This window comes from Meriones unguiculatus, chromosome 3, assembly GCF_030254825.1.
Source record: "Meriones unguiculatus strain TT.TT164.6M chromosome 3, Bangor_MerUng_6.1, whole genome shotgun sequence".
Lineage (NCBI taxonomy): Eukaryota > Metazoa > Chordata > Mammalia > Rodentia > Muridae > Meriones > Meriones unguiculatus.
In genome coordinates this window covers 11,358,007-11,379,780 of record NC_083351.1, presented here as the reverse complement: position 1 = coordinate 11,379,780, position 21,774 = coordinate 11,358,007, and the positions used below count along the sequence as shown (strand labels likewise).

Sequence of the window (21,774 nt, the reverse complement as noted above, 5' to 3'; positions counted from 1 at the left end):
GCATTCTATTTGCATCCTCAGATGGACCCTTCCACCCACTCTCCAGTTTGCTGCCACCACCCCCATCAGTCTCTGGACTCTAAAAGACCAGTTGAGGCTCTCCCAGGGTTCCCAGGAGAGGAGCCACCACACCCAACCTCCACAGCCACCCCCCATGCCTGTGTACTTGGCCACACACCAGAATCTTTTTAAGGGCGAAGTCCCTCAGACCTCTGTTTCTCGGGGAGTCAAAGACTACAGGGAAGGATTTATGAGGGGCGTCGATGTAGCCAAACTCCATCTCATCCTGTGTAAGGAAGAAAGATCTACAGTAGGCTTCCTCTTCAGGGGCTTTCAGAAAAGACAACCCAGATTGGGGGGGAGGGGGCGGGACTCCATCTAGAAGAGCCAGCCAGAGCCAGGACTTCTGGAGGAGCCTACTTCTGGAGAATGGCCCCCAGTCCTGAGTCAGGCAGGCCCATGTCCCCAGGCTTGGCTCCCGTCCTCCCAGGCGCCCATCACCCACTCACAGTCTTTTTCTGGGTCAGCCTGGTACCTACCTGGATCCAGCGATCGTTGCGATTCTCTATCCGGGGAACGACCACAAGTTTGCAGTTGGCCTTCAGGGCCAGGTGGGCCATATCCTCTAGAAACTTGTCATTGTGGCCATGAGCGTCTGTCACGCTGCAAGGACAGCGGCAGCAACTGGGACCAGAATCCAGCTGTGTCGGGCCCTGTGTCCCTGAGTGCTGAGCTTCAGATCCATTCCTACCCTGGAGAGCCTGGGGGCTCGGGGGTTGTGGGTGGGGATTCGTGGCCTAAATCACATCAGGTGACCAGCATGAACAGGGCAAGGCCAGGCTATGGCGCCCAGGGGCAGGGTGTCTGAACCAACCTAGGTGGTCTAGGGTGGCTATGGGGGTGACCTGGGGTTGATGTCACGGATGCAACGGGCAGAGCAGCTTGGTGAGGACTCTGAGCAGATGGGCCGGGATGCTCCTGGCTCCAGGCAGAAAAGTAACCCTGCTTGAGCACATTGGCCACATCTTGCTTCACATCTTTGCATTTAGCTCAGAGGAGCCTGTCTTCACTCCTACGTGTGATATCTCAAGGGCTGACCAGCAGAGGCCACCAGACACCAGTACATGGCAGAAGGACCAGGACAGCCAGAATAGGCAAGGCTCACAGTGGACCCTGTGGCTGGGTCCTTAGGTCCTCAGAAGACACAGAAGTGTTTTCAAAAGGTTGAGGCCAGGTCCCCATGGTCCCTGGCACATACCCCTTGAGGCCCCGCCAACCAGATTCTGTTTTGATTTGTTTTTAAGACAGGGCCTCATGTAGCAGAGGCTGGATTTGAACTCCCAGTCTTCCTCCTTGTGCCTCCCAAATGAGGGATCACAGGCCTGCATCACCACACCTGGCCCCACTACCCAGATTAAATTCAAGGTGTCTGAGCCTGTATAGCAGCCGACTTAGAGCTGCTGCTGTTGGCAGAGGTGACATCCCCTGTGGCCCCATGGCAGCTCAGGGCTATATGACAGCATCCCCGAGAAAGGCCAGCCTCACAGCGTTATCACTTATTGGTTTTGGCAAGGCAGGGCCGGGGGGCTCACCTGCACACATACAGCTCCAGCGGCGGCTGGGTGTTGGGGGTCATGATCCAGGGGGCCACTCGGAAGGTCACACTGTCTGTGAAGAGTGACGCCTCGGAGAGGGCCTGGGGGAGAGGAGTGCTCAGAGCCTTTGTGGGTTCCCGGCTGCCCTCTGTCCCCGACCCCACCTCCCAGCCACAAAATTGTACCCACCTCCGTGTCTACTAGGCTGGCACTCAGAGAGACCAGCCCTGAGAAGTTGGTGTCGGGGAAGGTGAGTCCTTCCACGTAAAACTTGATGTCTCTCTCCCCGGGACGCCGCTCCACCTCATAGGACTGATGGTGGGGGCCTAGCACCTGTTTGTAGTTGGAGAGGGAGGTCCCACCTAAGGAGAACAGGGTCAGGCCAACGTGGGGACAGGGTCAGACTGGTGGGACAGGAGGACAGGAAGCCTGTGGCTGGAACCTGGGCCTGAAGCATCTCTTGGGGGGGGCGGGGGGTTCTGCTTGAGTACCATTCTAGCTCTGTGACGCAGAAGCTGTGTGGCCTCGGATCAATGCCGCAGCCTCTCTGAGCCTCAGTTGAACTGCGTAGCAGATAAATAGAGAAAAGCATCTGGCCCAAAAGGTGATGATGATCCAAGCACCTGTCCATGGCGCTTATGAACAAATTATGCTAAATAAGGGACATCCATCGATTGACAATTACGTAGCCACAAAAAGCAAGGAAGTGACCGGTGCGTACCACACAATGGGTGAGTCTCATTTGTGGTGACAGATGATGGGAGTGGCTTCTCACGGGTTTGGTTTTTACTTGAGGTGATTGAATACACCACCACTGAACTGCACACCAGGCCCCTGAGGCTGCAGTTCTGATGAGTAAACTCTAGCAATTCAGCCAGGATTTGAAGCCAGGACCTGGGCCCCAGCCTGTAAGGTCCCTGACCCTCCCTGCCTACTCGGATGGGGCCATCAGACAGCAAGAGTTCGGTGCAGGCAGACTGGCTTGAGGAGCCAACAAGTCATGTGGGGTCAGGGAGGACCTTGGTGCCCGGGAAGCCTGGCTTGGAACTCTTGCTCTACCCCCCGTAGCCCTGTGACAGTGACTGCATGTCTGGGCTTCCATTTCTCCCTCTGCGCAATGGGACCAGCAGTCCGGGGCACCCATGCTTGGCTGTCATACTGTTCCCTGACAGAGTAGGCATGACAGCCACAATGAGTTACCAAAGGGTGACAGAGGCAGAGAGCCATGGAAGGACAGATGTGACAGGCCGCCACCGCTCACCCCGGGCACAGAAGACCCTCAGCCTTCTGGAATCGGGCAAAGACGTCTTCAAGAACAGCTTGTGGCTCTCAAAGAGCTCGTCGGGGCCACGGCAGCTCAGCACCATTGGGGACATATCCTGCAGGTCTGGGAGAGTGGCTTGTGAGACAAAGGCCCCAACCAAGACCCCCCTCCTTTCCCTCCCTCCTCGCCTCCCATGCCTGTCATCGCTCACCCTCCAGTGACCTCAGATGGCTGGCATGCAGGTCTTCCCTGGACCCACGGACAGCGTCTCTGTCACAGTTCACCAACAGGATGGCCCCGGAGCCCCCGGAGCCCCAGCGCCAGGTTTTCTGTGGCACACGGGAAGGCTTGGGTTAGTCAAGCCTGGGGATTCTGGGAAGGGGACTAGACATGGCATGAGTTGGCTCAGTGGTTAGCTCAGAAACTTTTATATTCTGGTTTCGTGTAACGATTTCAAGAGGGACCATGGGCACAAAGAACAGAACTCTCAGTGAGGCTTGGATTCAGAGACATCCACCTGTGGGCCGTGGTGCTGCCTAAGACCCACTCTGACCTCCATGAAGAAGACTCCCTCATCCCAGCATTCTCCGGGGCCTGACAGCCACCAGCGTCATACCAGTCCTTCCAGGCTGTGAACAGAGCTTTCTTGACTCTGGGTCACTACTGTCTCCAACACCCTAAATCTTTTCTCCATTTTTGCAAGAAAGCAAAGAGAAACTCCGAGACCGAACAGTTAATATTCAAACCCAGGACATCGTAGGACCTCACGGGTCCATGGTTTGCTTCCATGGCACTCTGTGGGGGCACTCTTGCCCACCCCACTGAGCAGACACCCCCTTGTGCTAGGGCCCAAGACATGGTTTCGTTGTAGCCCTCAACTACAATCTCCTCCATCAACCTCGTGGGGTCAGTGACCCACACAGACGTTCAGGTGCCTGGTTCTGCCTTGTCCACAGAGCCTTGAGATCCAGGCTGCCTCTCCGAGTCTTTCCCTGAACACGGTAGCTCCTGTCCCTGTGTGAGCTGCTACACGCTTCCTGTTGGACAAAACCATTCTCCTCTTTATTCTCCGTGGCCTAGCTGTAGCCGAACACCGTAGCCCCCTCTACCAGAGGGAGACCAACCAGTTATGCAGCAACCTTCCATGAAGCACCTGCCATGTACAGAGGTCCAGATCAAGCCCCCTGAACAGAAACGGCAGCAGGCAGAATAAGACAGACCAGGAAGGGTACGTGTTTTCCCAGCAGTCACACAGCATGTCTGTCACACGGCCTAAGCCACTGCTCACTTGAGCCAGTTTGGCTATCCTTCCACGGACAGAACGGATCCTGGGGTTGGCTGCTCTTCCAGAGGGAGGGCTGTCTGCTGCCAAGATCACCCAGGTCTCTGCCTGTCAGCGCCATACTCTTGGGGTGTCCGGGGTCTCACCTTGTCAACCGAGCCTTTCTTCGCCTTGCCTGTGCGGCCTGTGTCGGCATCGAGGGACACATCTGTGAAGGACATGCGGGTCAGCTGTCTCTGTGATGGTGGCCCCGCCAGCTTGACTCCCACCTCGGCTGATGAGGACCCGCAGGCCCAGCTCTGGAGACCTGACATTCGGGCACCCATGTGCTGGTCCCTGGGGCTCTGGCTAGAGTGGCAGTGGCGGTTCCGGTGTTGGAAGGACCCAAGTCACTGGCTTGGCCATGTGCACTGGGTGGCTATGTCTTGGTGACCCTGGGTTTCTATGTCACATGGAGGGGATCCTGTAGCCACTGGGAACCTATGATCAGGATCTGTCATCAGAGGAGGCTGCCATGGGCTCTGGGTGAAAGAGGCACATGGCTTTTCATGGTTCTAGGTTGGGTGTCGGGGATCCAGAGACGTGTGGGAGCCCCTCCCATGAGGAAGCCATTGTGGCCCAAGCCCATAGCAGTGACATTTCTAGACCCGGCTGGCCCTAAGCATCTCAATCCGTAGGTCCTGGAGACGTTTGGTGTTCCCAGGAGGCAGAGGGGAGAGGCGGCTGGCTGAGGCCTTCCCCTCTGAGGCCCTACAACCTTCAGTCACCTTCACCACCGTCCAATAGCTACCACAGCCAGGCAGAAGGACTCACCAACACCAGTGAGGTACAGCACGCTGTGGCCCAGGGCTCCAGCCTCCTGTGACTCGAAATATGATACTTTCACCTGGAGGAGAAAGTCAACCCTGAGGAGGCAGGATAGGGAATAAGAGAGACACACCTACAGCCCCCCCCCTTTAAGCTAGAGGCTTTGGGCCCAGGGTGGAGGCAAAGCTATTTGGCAATTATGTCCTGGGGTACTGTTCCAAGGCCCCAAGCAGTCTGAGGAGAAAGGGGGGCTACAAAGCTGGATATGGTGACTCCAGGACATTCCAGAATATGAGAAGGACAGACAGAGAGGGACCACTGTCCCTACTGGCCTAGGCAGCTTGAGACCTTTCTTGGCACCGTTCATTCTCTGTTCGGAGGGAATGACAGCCCTGATCCTATTGTCATAGTGAATTTCAGGACTTTTGCCAAAGTGCAGATGCCCACCCCTACCCCACCTGCCCCATGTGACAGGATTCCTTCCAGGGAAGTGTGTCACAGGCAGCCATGTGCAGAGCCACACACAGGCTCTTGGCTCATCTCATCCCGGAGAAAGCTGTGGGCCAGCAGCTGAGGGGACACTGTGTGGGGGAGACGCCAGGGCCAGCAGGGAGCTGCCAGGCAGAGGTGGCTTCTGATAGCTGTGGAGGCTTGACTGGGTGTGCTGGGCCCCTGCATGAGTACGGGTGAGTGTGGCCATGGAGTCCTGACTGGGGAGCACAGACATCATGGGCAGCTGGAGGTATGTGGATCTGAAGGGTGGCCAGGTTGTCCCCATGTGCTGTGTGGTGTTGGGGTGCATGAGGTGGGTCTGTGACTCTGTGGAGCTGTGTCAGGAGATGATAGGACATGTGACATCATCCAGGCCCAGACTCTGAGTGGGGCTTACCCTGAGGTCATTTAAGTCCTTGCTGACTGTGTCCACCACCACCACCACATCCACGTTGGCATCCAGTGGCCAGTGGGCCCGGCCTGCAGGCTCTGGCACCCGTGCAGGGTCGTAGACCATGTAGATCTTCACCTCTGAGCTCCCAGACACCCCAAAGGTCTTGGCACCCTTGGGGACATCACTGTGGAAAGGGAGGGAGGAAGAGACCGAGGGTCTCAGAGACTGGCCGTGTGAGGTCACTGGAATGCCAGCTGTTCAGAAGGCATCCCTCACCAGTGGGGTGGGAGAGGGCCCTGCCTCCAAGTCTCTCTCTGCCCCCACATGGTCCTTCCTGCTGGTTCATGAAGACACCTGGCTGCCCTGTCTCAGAACCTTCATATGGCTGAATGTCCCCCCGAACCTCCATCTCACACGCACGTCCACAAGGCTCACAGCCCCAGACTTTAGGGCTCTGTTTAAATGTCCCCTTGTCAACAACCCTGCTCAGGTGGTTAGGGTTAACTGTCAGCTTGACACATCTGGGAATCTGGACCTTAGAGCATGCCTACGGGGGATTGCCTTGATTCATTAATTGACACAAACAGGTTAGTGAGATGGTTCAGCAGGTGTTTGCAGCCAAGCCGGATGATCTGAGTTCGATCCCCAAGGCCCAAAAGGTAGAGCGAAAGAACTGACTAAAGGGAGGAGGGACTTATTCGGGGTCAAAGTTCAAGGTGCAGCCAATCATAGTGGGGAAGTCAAGGCAGCAGGAGCTTGCAGCAGCTGGCCACATCTGTCCAGTCAGAAGAAGCGAGCTCAGGCCCTCCTCCCTGCAGTTGGTTCATCAGCCCCGTTGTTTTATCACAGCAATGGCAAAAGAAACTAACACACACCCACCCCTGCCAGCTAAGGCCAGTCACCTTCTGCCCTTCCCTGCTTTATCATGTCCAGCTGCCCTGCTCACTCAGTTCCACAGGACAGCCAGTTTGCCGAGCCAGCTGCTAGATCCTCAGAGTGTGGACAGGGCCCTCAGCAGCCATGTGGGGAGGAACGAACAGACTCCCACTTTCTGCCAACCCTCAGGGGTCCCCCAGGGCCATCGCACTGGAGTGGGGTGACAGTACCCACGGATGTGGGCCCCACAGAGCAGCTTCTCTCTGTCTGCCTGGCACCCCATACTCAGCTGGAGCCCCAGATCTCTTGGCTCGGGAGAGACAGGGAGCCGTCAACCTGCTGGGCCCCTCAGCTGCTGGGCTACCTGCTTGGGGTCCTTCCCCAGCCACTGCTTCAGATGGGGCAGACTCGGGCTATGGGGGACCCAGAGTCAAGCCAGCAGGGCCCTGGGGAGAAGTGTTGCCCATGGACTTGACAAACGCTAGCTGCCTGCCTCTGTGTCAGGTACTAGCTGGGCGTCAGGCTATGCAAAGCCCTCCTCCCTGAGGAGTCATCAGAACAGGGGGCCACATGTGCATGTCTCCCGCCCAACCCATCAGTGCTCCGGGGTCGACCACAGCGTCTCACGGCTGAAGACAAGTGCACTTACTGAGGTTCCCCCCGCCCTGGCCACACAGACAAGGTGCAAGGTCTTTCCTCTTCTTCTCCTGCCTCTCCCCTTTCTTGGACCCCTGAGAATCCATGCAAGCAAGCCTCTGGGAAAAACCCTTCCACAGCCCCCTTCATAGTCACCCTGTCTCCACCATGTAACTGTCTTCACTGACAATAATGACGATGGCCACAATCCAGTCACGCTCTATGGATCGCCACAGCCCCACTCTACTGATGAGGCAGAAGCAGAGGGGAGAGCCAGAACACCTGAAGCCTCCCCTGACCACCCCAGAGCTTTCTTCACTCTGCACATCCATCGCCATGGAAACATCCCATTCCCTCTGCTTCTTCCAGGTGTCCTCATCTTTTGATTTAGAGTGGCATTGACCATCAGGGACCCACCCACCCCCATCCATTTAGAGTGGCTACATCCTTCTGAAGCCTTATCCCCATGGCTACTGCCATTCTGCCCACGTGGCTTGGGTCCCCGGCTGTTCCTCCTCATCCCAAACTGGCCTTGAGGTCACTAGAGAACCAAGGATGACCTTGAATTCCTGAGCCTCCAGCCCTTGAAGTGAATTTGTTCAGATATCGGCATGTACAAGACGCTGTCCCCTCCCTGCTGGCTGTCACTCTGACCTTGCCCCTGGAGGGTGCCAGCTCCCAGCCCTCCGCAGTCTGCCATCCCCAGGTTTTCTTTGTTGTCAATGGCACTAGCATCCTTGACAGCTCCTTACCCACCCACCTCCCCACCCACCCATGCTTCCAATGCAGCTGCCTCCACCAGGCCTCAGCCATCTCTCTGGATAGGTCCACTGTGTCATTAAAGACCAACCAGCCATGAACTGCCCTGCCAGTACCCACAGGGACCTCTTCTGAATGCTCCCATGCCAAGCGCCCATCCCCTGGGCCTTCTGCACCTGGTCCCCTCGGCCTTCGAAGCTTTGGTCCCAGGCATATTTGGCTCAGCCTTCCCTCTGCCAGCTGCCTGGCAACTCCAGCAGCTGCCAAGGCCAACTCCCCACTCGGTTTCAGAGCCATGTAGTGGAGACAGTGGATTGTCTGGATCTGTGGCCACTGACCTTGAGTGTGACCTTTGACACTACCTGACTATTGAGTGTTCTCTCTCTCTCTTTCTGCAAACTATTGCCACCTTCACCTTCTCCCTCAGGGCAGGTTGCCTGTCCATCACGTGTATTCTATCACACCTAGCCCTACCCAAGCTTGTCCCTGGCCTGGGCCAGGGGTGTCACCTGCATCCCCACCTTCCCTTCTCCCTCACACCCAACTCATGCACCTTCGAATGTCACCCATTCTCATAACCACTGCTCCCTTCACTCTCACCCATCTGTTGAGCACCCTCTACAAGACAGTTCTTACCTCCTTACCCCATGGCCTCTGGAATACACCTCCTCCCAGGCCTCAGCCCTCCTTCCATACCCAGGCCACTAGGTTGCTCCAGACCCAGTGCCCTTTCCCCTCTTGCTTCAAACATCCCCAGCTGGCTGTGAGCTCCCAGGCTCTGCTCGCTTTCCTCCAACCCAGCCTCACCAATGTATTGTTTGCTGCCCCACTCCCAGGCCCGGGGTTAACAGCCTTCAGGGGACACGTAAACGTTTATTCTAAAATTTATGAACATAAACAAGGTACAGTCTACAGCCATCACATTGTATGACACTCCCCATTAGTGAGTGCCTTGTCAAGTCTGGAGAACCCATTTCTCCTCACTGTGGCTGACTGTGGCTGCAGCTCCTACCATAATTTGACAAGGCTGTGGTGTCTGTCCCAGACTGAACATTATCTCACCACTCTGATGGGTGACTTGACTATGGGTTGAGATGTGTGTGAAACAAAGGTGTCTCCCTTCCATTTGAGGCTCGCGCAGTTTAGCAGAATCAGAGCTGAAAGGTCCGGTGGTTTAAATGAGAATGCCCCCATAGGGTCATATATTCAAATGCTTGAGCCCCGGCTGGTGGAAGGATTAGGAGGTGTGGCCTTTGGGGAGATGTGTCATGGGGCTGGGCTTGGAGGCTTCCAAAATCCAGGCCGTTCCCAATTAGCTCTCACTCTGTGTTCTGCTTAAGGATCAGGATGTGAGCTCAGCTACTGCTCCAGAGCCGTGCCTGCCTCCTGCCTGCTGCCCGATGGCCTGGTTTCACCCTCTGAAACCAGGAGCCCAAAATTAAACTTTCTTGTATAAGTTACTGCCACAGCAATAGAAGACGAAGGATTCACCTTTGCTTTCCAGCTAATCCCTCTGTAAAGGTGTTCTACCCCTGTCTGCCCACCCTCACAGGGAGGGACAAGTCAGTGGCTTCCCCTAAGAGGCAGCTATGGGTAGAACGGGCCTGCTGGGCCCTTCCTTGGGCCATGCAGGGGCCCATCCAGCTCGATCTCATTGTCTTTGTGGTTCTGGCCACCCTTAACCTGTCCATGTCAGTGGCAGGTGCTTAGGGAGGTCCCAGGGGACCAGGCAGTGGAACCATGATTATTTCTTGTGGTGCCCGAGAGGTGGTGGGTTTTGCCAGGAGGGTGCTGTGTGTCCTCAGATTCTCATTTCCTTGGCATCCTGGCCCTAACCCTCCTAAAGCCTTGGCCATTTGACTGGCACTACGGGTGTGTGGGTGGGCCATGAGTTAAGTGACGGCATGTGAGGAGCTGGGGTAAGGCTAGGAGATCCACAGTGGGATCTGCTTCCTGCTCACATCATCACCCATGCTGCCTCTCTGTGCGGTGTCTTTCTGGGAAGCTCCTGGCAGTGTGAAGTCCCCAGGCTCACAGTCAAAGGAAGCCTCCTGTCTAAACCGAGGGGACAGGCCTGGTGGTGCCTTCCCCTAAGCCAAGCGTTAGAGAGGCAGAGGCAGGCAGATCTCTGAGTTTAAGGCCAGCCTGGTCTGTAGAGCCAGCTTTAGGCCAGCTGGGGAAACACTATGAAACCTCATCTCAGAAATAATGGGGAGGAACCCAGAGCTGTACTGGTCATTTTTTGCATCAAACTGACACAAGCTAGGGCCATTTGGGAAGAGGGAACATCAGTTGAGAAAAGGCCCACTTCAGCTTGTCCTGCAGGCAGGTGTGTGTGAGCATTTTTGACTAATGATTGATGTGGGAGGGCCTAGAATATTTCGGCCGTGCCATCCCTGGGCTGGTGGTCCTGAGTGCTCTAAGAGAGCAGACTGAGCAAGCCATGGAGAGAAAGCGAGTAAGGAGCACTCCTTCACGGCCTCTGCATCAGTCCCTGCCTCCACGTGCCTGCCTTGAGCTTCTGCCCTGACTCCCCTCAGTGAGGGCCGTGAGGCCTTGACCTCTATAGGCAGCTCCTCACACTCCTCCCTGTAACTAGCAAACTCTTCCTTTTGCCAGACTGTGGCAAATAAACCCTTTCCTTGCCAAGTTTCTTTATCACAGCCATAAGAACAAATGTGAACAGCGGCCATCACCACTTCCACTGCCGTTCTCCAACCCAAGCCGCCATCTTCACCTTGGTGTCCGCTATCAGCGTGAGAAGTCTCCCAAGCCCCCTGCCTCATCTCTGCTGGGGCAGGGGCATGGTGTCTTTTGCTTCTTCGAGACCCACCTCAAATGGCAATGTCTCCCTGAGGTAAGGAGTAGCCTCCTCAGGGTGTGACCTCTGGTCCCGGACCAGTCAGCCTTGGGTTTATCTCCTCCACAGAGGGGCTGGTGAGAACCGGGGGAGGGGGGGAAGTGCTGTAAAGAGTGCCATGATTGGTGGTTGCTGTTGTCAGTCTCCTCTGCCTGTGCCACCTGCCCGGGCCTAGCACCACTGTTCCCCTCTCCCTCCGCAGGCTCACTGGTCCTGTGGGGCCTCCTGCCTGGTGTCTGGAGGAGGACCAGCCAAAGCAGCAGTGGAGGCCGCCAGAACCGATAGAGTCCTTAGAGAACACCAAGGGGATATGAGGATGGAGCTGCAAGATGGAGGTTGAGACCCTGCCCACCTCAGTCTGCCCGCTCACTCCTGCCTGCCTGCTTCGGACATCTGTCTGGACTGGTGGAGGTGAGGGGCTTCAGGCGCCTCATTTAGCTAAGTGACCTCATCTCTCTTTCATTCACAACAACCCTCTCAGGCAGGCATTTCTGTCTCTATTTAACAGATGAAGACCTCTTCCCAGAGATGTCTCCCTCAGATCACAAAGCAGGGAGCTTTAAGTTTAAGCACAGTTACCTCCTGTCTCTCCTGTGGCTGATGGGACAAGGAGCGTGTGACTAGAGCACACCCTGCTGAAGGGAGGGACAAGATCACACAAGAGGATGCAGGAAGGACACGGAAATGTTGACATTTCCTCGAAAGCTCCTCATGGGAGCCAGGCTGGGGGACCAAGCAGGAAAGCCAGGGTCCCTGTCTCTGCCCCCACCTGAAAACTGTCTCTGTGACTTTCTGGCTCTGAGAACAGTGAGCATACACTCTGGGTCACAGTGGCCCCGGTGCCCAGCCCCCACCCAGGCAGGACTCAGCCAGAGCGCTTCCCGGGACAGGCAGCCCTTCCCCCACACCTTCCCCTGTAATTACATTTTCTGCTGCTAGGCTGTGGACCTCTACTTTTTGTAGAGGTCTTTCAGACCTCCCCCAACCCCCTAGCTCTGCAGCTAGGAAGCTTGCCACCTGTTCTCAGGAGGAGGGGGAACAGGACCTCTGTGCCACCCACCCGCACCTGGGCATCGCCAGGGCTTGTGAGAGGGAGCGGAGTCCCTGAGACAGGAGGTCCATGCGGTCTCGGGGACTAAACCAGGGAAGGCCGCAGGTCCAGGTGGCCGGAGCTGATGACGGGTGGCAGGTCAGACCCTGCCGCAGCTGGCAGGCCTCCAGGCTGCCTGCCCCCCAAAGCCTCTGATCCTGAGAGCCAGTGGCGCTCCCGTTAGGACTCCTCACAGCTCTGCCCTAACATCCTTGTTGTACTGTGTGGTGTGTTCACCACGGGACACAGTGAAGAATGGCACCTGGAGGAGACACCATGGTTCCTGCTCTGTTCTCCGACTTCACCCTCAGCCAGCCGCCTGTCTAAGTTTACTATGCAGAGAGGATGCCCCAAGCAGTCATACATGAGGCTACACGGTGCAGAGGTGAGATTCAAGCCTAGAGCATGTCCACAACCCTGCTCCCACCCCCACACCCCCTCACACAGACTCTGCAATCCAGAGATCAAATTCCCAGAGATCGAGTTCTCCTGCGATAGAGCTTGCAGAATCTGAAATCAGGCAGACATAGGTTCAAATCCCAGCCCTGGCAATTGCAGGCTCTATGACTTCAGACAGTCTCTCTCAGTCTCTCAGTGTTTTGGTTTCTTTGCAAAATGGAGATCATAGTCCTCTCTGCCTTGCGAGCTTGCTGTGAGAGTTAACAAGCGTTTTGTGGGAGGCACTCCCAGCAGTGATGGTCACTGCTGCTACTAAGAGTCCTGAGAGGCAGGGAGGGCTGGGCACCACACAGGAAGAGAGACAGGGACCCAGGGATGAGAACACTGCTGTGACTCCTCCCAGCAGACCAAGGGTCCAGACTAGGTGTGCCACCCCACAAACCAGCATCTGCAGGGGTGATACTTAAGACGCTGGCACGCAGGAGGCAGAGGCAGGAGGACCAGGCATTCAAGGCCAGCCTGGATCAGTAACAAGAACCATCCTAAAATAAACAAGTAAATAAAACCAGGGGCTGGGGAACTAGCTCCACTGGCAAGTCCTTGCAAGCATGAAGACCTGAACTCAATGCCCAACACTCACATTTAAAAACCTGGGGGTGGGCTGGAGAGATGGCTCAGTGGTTAAGAGTGCTTAGCGCTCTTGCAGAGGACCTGGGTTCAGTTCCCAGCACTCACTAGGCAGCTCACAACTGCCTGTAACTCCAGTTCCAGGGCGTCTGATACCTTCCTCTGATCTTCTTGGACTGCATGCATGTATACACACATTCCTGTGCATGCACAAAAGAGCGCATGCACACACACACACACACACACACCCTCTCCTTCCCAGAAGACAATATATATCCATTCACTGAGAAAAGCAGGTGTGAGTGTGTGCCGAGTGACGGGGCAGGGAGGTAGCAGGAGGCCCTTCAACCAGATCTGGGGAGGGGGCCCTCAATTGAGAGATGCCACTCAGACACCAGCCAGCCTCGATGCTCTCCCTCTGCCCTCTTTTAGCTGTTTGGAGCTGGCAGGGGTCACAGAGGGCCGTGGCTGGCCCGGCACCATATTTACACACTTCGCTAAGGTCTGCACCATATAGGGTGTGGCCTCTCCTTCCCAGAGATAGTGATCGGTGGCTCATGGGCATCTTGCACCACCCTGTCATTGCTCACGGCAGGCTGCCTAGCAAGCCCAGGAGGATGGCCTGAGACAGGCAACCTCCCCACACTGGATACTGGGGCTCGGGTGGCAGCTGCCACTCCCTATTCCTCAAAGCAGGGGAAGAGTGAAGCCTGAGACCAAAGCACCCCAAGAGAAAGGGCCCTGATTTAAAGGCAGTGCAGCGAGTCACATTCCCCTTGCCTCCAAGTAGGTCTGAGGCCTGTGGGTGATGAAATTCCTCATTAGTAAAATGGAAGAACTAGGGATGCTGACTGTACAGGCACACAATATGACGTCACCCCCCGGCCTAGCTAGCCTGAGAGAAAGCGAGCTCAGAGGGACTAAGTGACTGGCCCAAGGTCACACAGCCTGCAAGGACCAGTAAGACCCCCAGCTATCCTGTTCTGAGAAGCCACCAAGTTGGCCACCCTTGGGCGCTTCCTCCATTAGTGCAGCCCAGAATGGGGGAGGGGAAAGCTTAGCCCTCCTCTTTCCTCACTAAGTCTAGAGGTCAGGTCCACACTCACCCAAGTCCAGAGCCTTGGCAGCCAACCTGGCTCACAGCAGGCCTACTGCCCCTCTGCAGAGTCCCCTGTGGAGTAGGGACCTACCTTCACCCCAGCCTAGATAACACCATGCCCAGAGACCTAAGCCAGGAACAGTTTGGTCAAATGTATGGACCCTAGAATGGCTGGGGTCCTGCCCTGGGGCCCAGGGTGCACTCAGAGGACCAAACACAGATCTGTCTCTTCTACAAGGCCAACTTTACCAGTGTTCACAGGTCCCAGCTTTCTCCGTGCCAGCCCCAGACTTGCGTGCTACTGGCTAGCGGCTTTGGAATCCTCCTGGACTCTACCACTTGTCGCTGGGTTCCATCCTTGTCCCCTCCAATTGTATAGCGTCCTCTTCCAGCTTGGCAGTCTCCCCATCCCACGCATCCTGGGGGTCTGGACCACGGGTGGAGGGAACAGTGAAGGAGGACACACCCATCAGGAGGATGCATTCTGATGGTAAGGAGGCATCCCCCTCCAGTTCCTCTGTTCAGGATGGCAGGTGCTGGACCTGGCTGGCCACAGCCCTTCCCTGCCTTGTCCCCAGACAGGCAGAAGGATTTGGGTCCAGGAGAGAGAGAGAGAGAGAGAGAGAGAGAGAGAGAGAGAGAGAGAGAGAGAGAGAAAACAAGGGCTTGAATGTTAAGCTGCTGAGAACCCAAGAGGAGAGGACCCAAAGGCTTGTGGGTGCCAGAGGGATGGACCTCCAGCCAGCTCAGCGTGGTAGGTAGCAAGCAGGTGCTGAGGAGCTGTGTCTGTGGAACCAGGGGGAATAGCCCTCTGAGGCCAATACCAATAAAGGGCCTTCTGTTTTGACAGTACCAAAGATTGAACCCAGGGCCTCCTGCTCTACTACTGAGCTATCTACCCCCCCCATCTCAGCCCCTAGGTCTCTTTGCACCTTTTAGTTTTGAGACAGGGTCTCACTCAGTTGGTCTGGCTAGCCTCAGATTTGCAATCCTCCTGCCTCAGCCTCCTAAGTGGTGGAATGACAGGACATCCCCACATCCTGTCCGATGCCAATGCTCTATGCTGTGATGATACCCACTGTCCATCCACTGTCCCACCTCTGGTAGCCCTCAGGCCATCAGGGAACCCAAATGGGCTTTCTTCTCGGTGGCCTCACATAGTCCGGGAGCTCAAAAATGTAAGCGTCTGAGTGTCACCTCCACATAAGGGCACTCACTCTTCCTCCTGCAGGTACAAGGACAACAGGCTGGAGCAGTGAGAGAGGGTGCCCAGCCTGGTCCCAGCGGCGCCTGCAGCCTGTCAGTCCCTCGAATTAGAATCCCATCAATCCTATAATTACCTCCCTGGCCACCCAGCCCAGCTCTGCCTCCCCATCCTCCCGTGAGTGCTGAGAGCATTTACCTAAAGTCAGACAGACACACCTCGGGGCACTGTTGGTTTTGGACTTCAGGAAAGCCCCAGAGATACCCAGGCCTGGTCCTTCCTGTAGCTCATCTGAGAGGCTCATGATGACCCATACTCCTGTGACCCACATCCCAGAGCTCTAGGGCCTGAAGATCCTATTTAGCCTTGTGGAAAGGGAGGTGAGGGTGTTGATGTAGCCCCACTGGGGTGAGGGTGTCAGGATGCTGAAGTAGCCTATTGGGGATGGGAGTCAAGGTGGTGAGATAGCCCACTGCAGGATAGGCCTCAGTGTGCTGAGATAGCCTATCAGGATACGGGAGTCTGAGCTAGCCCAGTGGGGGATGGTCTACCACAACTGCAGAGTCTGGTTGCCCCACGGCACACAATTAACCCCACATACAATCTTTTTTTTTTTTTTTCAAATGGCCAGGCCATATGGCCCCTGGGAGATTAATCACTTCCTCTAACGTCACCTCATACACCATCACCTGGAGGCTCAAACTCTGGGCAGCTCAGGTGACCGGCACACCTCACACTTGAGGGGCCTTCCCAAGGCTTATCAGCAAACAAGTCCAGTTCTAAGCCCCTTGGTTGGCCTCAGCTGGAGTCAGTCACCAAGCAGAGGGGTGAGGTGGGGAGCCCCAAGTTCATCATTCATCATCAAGTGTGGCCTGGATCCATCCCAGCCCCAAGGGAAGCCTGAGGCTTCTGGAAACCACACCTTTCCCTACTGCCATTGCCTTCTGGCCAGGAGAGCCCTCCTCGGTGTCACAAAGCAGACCCTGGGTAGCTGTGATGCTGGTCATCACTCAGGGTACAGAGTGAGGCTGGAGTCCTTCGCAGAGCCAGTCAATGGACACCTCATCCAAGGCAGGTCCTTCTGCCTTCATCTGCGCTGGCAGCATTGCAGGACTTTCCTACCACATACCCTGTGCTGTCCTTGTCCCCTCCCCCACCTCTGAAGAGCAATGGGAAGAACAGATGTGGGAGGTGCCCACCGCTGGCACAGCCTCTCAGTCACCTGCCACAGAAAGGGTTCTACACATGCCTGTCTCATTTACCCCCAACCCATGATGGTGGTACCGATGTGTACCCATTGACTCCAAGAGGCAGAGGCAGGTTCACAGAAGAGCAGTGGCATGCCCAAGGCCATACGTCCAGGGATCAAACAGGACCAAGATATATGAGCTGTATATATGACCTCCATGCTGAACCTCACAGGGTGCCCAGTTCATCCAATCGGCATTCAGAGCACAGGGCAGTGAGGAGCCAGGGGCTCTGTCCGAAAGCTCCCTGCCCACTGCCTTAGTAGAGTAACGCAGGGGTGAGGTTTGAAAGGACCTTCTAGAAACAACCTTGTCCCTAGGGGGGAACAGGGTCCTGGAATCAGGCAGGTGGGACCCAGGGACTCCTCTACCCTGATAACGGTGTCAAATCACATCTGCCAGATGCAGTGCGGGAAGGCTGGATTCAGCTGAGCTTCAGCTAAACTGCAGGCTGCAGGCTCAGCTCACGCCATCACTAAAAAAGTTATTGGGGGCTGGTCCCAGGCTAGAACACTTGCCTAGAATGCATAAAGCCTCAGGAAGCACCAAGAAATCCTCCGTCTCTATCTCTGTCTTTCTCTTTTCATTCCCTCCCCCTCCTCTCCACTCAGTGGACTCCTTATCCATTAAATCTAGAATGCTACGCTAAACAGACAGGAGTGGATATGATCCCACTAGTCACATAGGTCTGATGAGACCAGCCCGACCTCCTGTTCCTCCCATCTCTGTCACCGGGACCCTACACTGACCTTGAGACCGGGACAGTAAGATAAAGCAGCAGAGCAATTCAGCCAGGCAGCAGGTATGGCATTTGCCCACCTGGCTGGGTAAACACAGGGACTGAGCCTCAAGGTTCAGATGGTGCTGGAGGAGCCCCAGCTTTCAGCTCCCTACATAAGACACCCCCACCTAGAGATCCACAGACCCCAGACATCACCATAGCCAACTTTCCCAACTTCATGGGGGCTCACAACTGAGGCTGCACCAGGACCCTGCATTCCTGCAGAGCCAGGACAGGGAAGATTTGGGCCAATGGAGGAAACTGATGTCTCAGCTATCCTAGTTAGATGTCACTATTGCCACTGTCACTACCACCGTCATGGCCTCTGTGACGGTCACCATCACCATCACCGCCACCATCACCATTATCCTTGCCATCATCATCATCCTTGCCATCATCATCTCTTGCCAGCCCAAGTCCCAGGCTTCAGTCCAGAATTGCTTCTTAGATTAAGTCATTGAGTTATCCCTTGGCCACTCCCTCTTAATCCCAGTCACTCTGGTTGTCCCTGGCTGGCCTCCAAGGGTCAAGATGTCACATGCACACCCCTAACCGCAGAGAGGTGGAAAATTGGCAGGACACGGAGGGGAGGAAGGGGGGCCTAACCCAACCCTCTTCCCTGGCTCAATCCCCAGTTCCTTCTACTGCTCCATGGGAAGACCTGCACGTAGAACCAGGTCCCAGGACTCAGGGTCGTCTTCTGAGGACACCCTCATCTAGGGATTGGACCCAGTGTCCTGACCCCAGTGCACCTGAGCAGACCCCATTCCCCTCCCTCCTCAGCCCTGAAGCCAGCTCTGCCTCCACTGGTGTGCCAACATCGCCCTTTCAGCCCCCCTTTTGCCCACCCCCAGCTAAGCACAGGGGAGTCTCCCGGCTCTCACCTGCGGACATCCACCGGCGTCTCCACGCCTACCACACACACAGCGTGAGCAGGCTCCCTCGGGGACAGTCGTACAGCTCGCCGTGGGGCCATCCTGGGCCCAGCTCCCAGCCTCCTGGTTGGGTCAGCTTGGGTACCCAGCAGCCACAGGCCCCGGCTGCCTCCCCGGCTCCCCGGCTCTTCTCGGGGGACACCTGGCTGCTGGGTAGGAGCGTGCGTTCTGATGGGCTGGTGCTCTCTCCTCCCTTTTTAATTTCACCTTGCAACCTGGGGAGCCTGCCTGAGCTTAGTCCCCACCTCCTGGCTGCACGCCCAGTCACCTAAGTCATGGGCTGTCAATCTAGGAGGCTGGGTAGGAGGTGTCGGAGGCTCTGTGGGGGTGTGGAGAGGACCTGAGGACACCCAGGTTCGGCGGCCAACAGGAAGCTCACGGGGTCCCTAACCTTCCTACTTGTAGACTCTCGGTGCCTGAGCCCACACTGTGACAGCCTTCATGGGGGCTCATGCCAGGAACCAGCTAAATAATCTGTAGATCCTGTCTCCTGTGTGCGGCGATCCATTCTTCAGGGTCAGCTCAATGGAGGAGCACTGTGTGGTTCAAATCCCAGCCCTGACACTCAGAGCCACTGAGGGCAAACAGCCACTTAGGCTCCCCTTGACTCAGTTGCCCCATTTGTGTGACAGCTGCTATAACACAGAGACCTCATCTGTAGGGTGAGAGTTCAGGGCAGCGGACAGGGGTTAGCCTGGTCTAAAAGATGTGCTGGTGGCTATTCAGGTGTCTAATCACATTGCTAGCGAGTGGCAGAGCGGCCTGCACACAAATCTGTCATACAATGAGGTGATGCCCTGGTGCCCGGAAGTCAGAAGGCACAAATCAGTAGGTAATCACCTTTGAACCAGCCATGGGGCAGGAGGGGCTTGACCAGAGCCTCAGAGTGTTAGGTCAAGACGCCCTGGTTCCCTACCATCCCTTCATTTGCATGCCTTTTGTTTGTTTGTTTTGTTTTGTTTTTTTAAGATAGTATTTCCCTGTGTAACAGACCTGGCTGCCCTGGAACTCGATTTGTAGACTAGGCTGGCCTCGAACTCACAGAAATCCGCCAATCTCTGCCTCCCGAGCGCTGGGATTAAAGGTGTGTGCCATCATGCCCAGCTCACTTGTCTTTCATCCCCCAGTGGCCCTGTGAGGAGGGTCGGAACTGTCCTGCTGTGATTGTAGAGAATGGAGGCTCTGTCCGGTGTCTCACCCCACCTTCCCGCAAGCAAAGAGCAAAGCTCTTTGGTGTCACATGTCTACGATCTACGATCTACACAAACCTGTTTGTGTGCCGTCTTGAATGTCATTTTCTTATTCAAGGAAATGTATTCCTCTAAAGTTGAAAATGAGCCGTGGGAAAACATGAAGAAAATAAAAGTTACATAGAGCACGTTTCTGTTCATTTTGATATATATTCTTCTGGTCATGTGTGTGTATCTGTGTGTGACACAAGCACAGACGTGGAGACTATTGAAATGGTTTTGTAATTTTACTTCCTCCCCTCCCTTCCTCTTTCCTTCCTTTCTTCTTTCCCTTTCTTCCTTCCTTCGTTCATTCCTTCCTGCCACGTAAAACTGGGTGTCATGGCAGTGAATGTCTACAACCTTGACAGGAGGATCAGGAGTTCAAGATCATCCCGAGCCTTATAGTGAGTTTAAGGCTGGGTTTCCAACAGGAAAGGAAGGAAGGGAAGGAAGAAGGAACAGAGGGAGGAGAAGAAAAGAGATAGGTTCTGAATGTGTGCGGTGATGGTTCCTGCGATGGCCTGAGCTCACAGGTGTTGCTGGGCTCCTGCCCTCGGCCCCTGGGAGAAGCAGAGCGGGCCAGGCTCCCTGCTCTGAGGACTGGACAGTCCGGGACAAAAGAGAGGCACGTGACATTGGAGGGTTGCAGGCTCGCCACCCTCTGGGCAGAGCTGTCGGTGCCTTGGCCCTGGGATGTCAGTGGAGAGGGGAATGGGATTCTGGGAGTATCTCAAAGACAACGCAGCTGACGACATCCGCACATGAATTGGAAGTGACATAGGAGGAAGAACGCAGGGGTGGCCATGGCGTTTAGGGTCCAAGTAACCAAAGGGACGGTATATTGGTTAGATGGATGGAGAAGGGTCCAGGGGTTGTCTATTCTGTCGTAAACATGGAGAGGGCACACCAGGACTGCAGATTGGAGAGGGTGGGTGGCATGTCCCCTTCATGGTGAGGAGCAGTGTCTGGAGCCACAGGGCATGCCTCCCAAGCAGCAAACACACAACCATGAGTCCATAGGCAGGGGACAGCAAAGACAGAGAGAGTCATTTCCTGAAGGAGGGCTCCCTGCCAGCCCAATGGAGGGTCCTGCCCAGGGACTGTTAGCCTGGTTAGGAAGCCAGGAAACAAAGGAAAATGCCACAAAGGTTTTTGTTTGTTTGTTTTGTTGAGACTGTGTAACCTTAGCTGTCTTGTACTTGCTTTGTAGAACAGGCTGGCCTTGAACTCACAGAGCTCCTCCTGCCTCTGCCTCCCTGAGTGCTGGGATTACTGGAGTGTGTCAATGCACCTGGCTGCCACAAAATTTTATTTGGTTCCTTTTTCTAGAATGATTTTCCTTGCTTCCAGCACACCTGAGTGTAGTATTTCTGACTTTAGAAGATCATTATACCTAACAGGTATCAAGGCTCTGCCTAAGCTTACCGCCAGCAGCAAAACTTCAGCCGTGGCCTTTCCACAACCCTTCTCCAAGCCAAAAGAACCAGGACCCCAGTCATTTTGTCGAAGCCCACCTAACAACAGAAAAGTGTCTATTCCTATAAATAGAGTAAGGAATATAAAGTAAGTTTGTCCAAAGCCTAGAGGCTTCCACTGAGGAAGATTGGATGGATGGATGGATGGATGGATGGATGGATGGATGGATGGATGGACAAGTGGATAGACTAGCAGAGGGATGAGTGGACAGACAGATGGAGGGATGAATGAGTGACCAGATGGATGGATGGGTGGATGAATGGGTGGGTGGATGGGTGGGTGAGTGGGTGGGTGGGTGGATGGATGGATGGATGGATGGATGAATGGACAAGTGGATAGATGAACAGAGGGATGAGCAGACAGACGAATGAGTGACCAGACGAATGGAAGAATGGATGGATGGACAAGTGGATAGACTAGCAGAGGGATGAGTGGACAAACAGATGGAGGGATAAATGAGTGACCAGATGGATGGGTGGGTGGATGGATGGGTGGGTGGATGGGTGGATGGATGGATGGATAGAAGAGAAAGAGGGTGGGGAGAAGAGGAGGAAGGTGGTTGGTGTATAAGAAGAAGCCATCTGAAAGACGATGGCAATGACATGACGGAGTGGCAGCGCTGGTGACTGTGAGGTCTTCCGTACTGGTAAACGCAGATTAGCCTCACCCTGTGCCGGGCAGTTTATAAGACTTCCGTGTATTCACTCATCTGGCCTTCC

General features: G+C 55.4%; 1 protein-coding gene across 1 annotated transcript in view; it reads right to left on the bottom strand.

Annotated features, from left to right (window-relative positions):
- Positions 1–18,507, bottom strand: part of Padi1 (peptidyl arginine deiminase 1) — a 31,523-nt gene extending 13,016 nt beyond the window's left edge. The window contains exons 1-10 of the mRNA XM_021631203.2: positions 18,297–18,507; positions 5,838–6,018; positions 4,955–5,027; positions 4,288–4,349; positions 3,071–3,188; positions 2,857–2,982; positions 1,785–1,957; positions 1,593–1,696; positions 540–663; positions 179–286 (exon numbers count right to left, since the gene is read on the bottom strand). Coding sequence (XP_021486878.1) covers positions 179–286; positions 540–663; positions 1,593–1,696; positions 1,785–1,957; positions 2,857–2,982; positions 3,071–3,188; positions 4,288–4,349; positions 4,955–5,027; positions 5,838–6,018; positions 18,297–18,388 — 1,161 coding nt within the window. The 5' untranslated portion in view covers positions 18,389–18,507. The remainder of the gene's footprint in view (positions 1–178; positions 287–539; positions 664–1,592; positions 1,697–1,784; positions 1,958–2,856; positions 2,983–3,070; positions 3,189–4,287; positions 4,350–4,954; positions 5,028–5,837; positions 6,019–18,296) is intronic.
- Between the last annotated feature and the right edge of the window lie 3,267 nt (positions 18,508–21,774).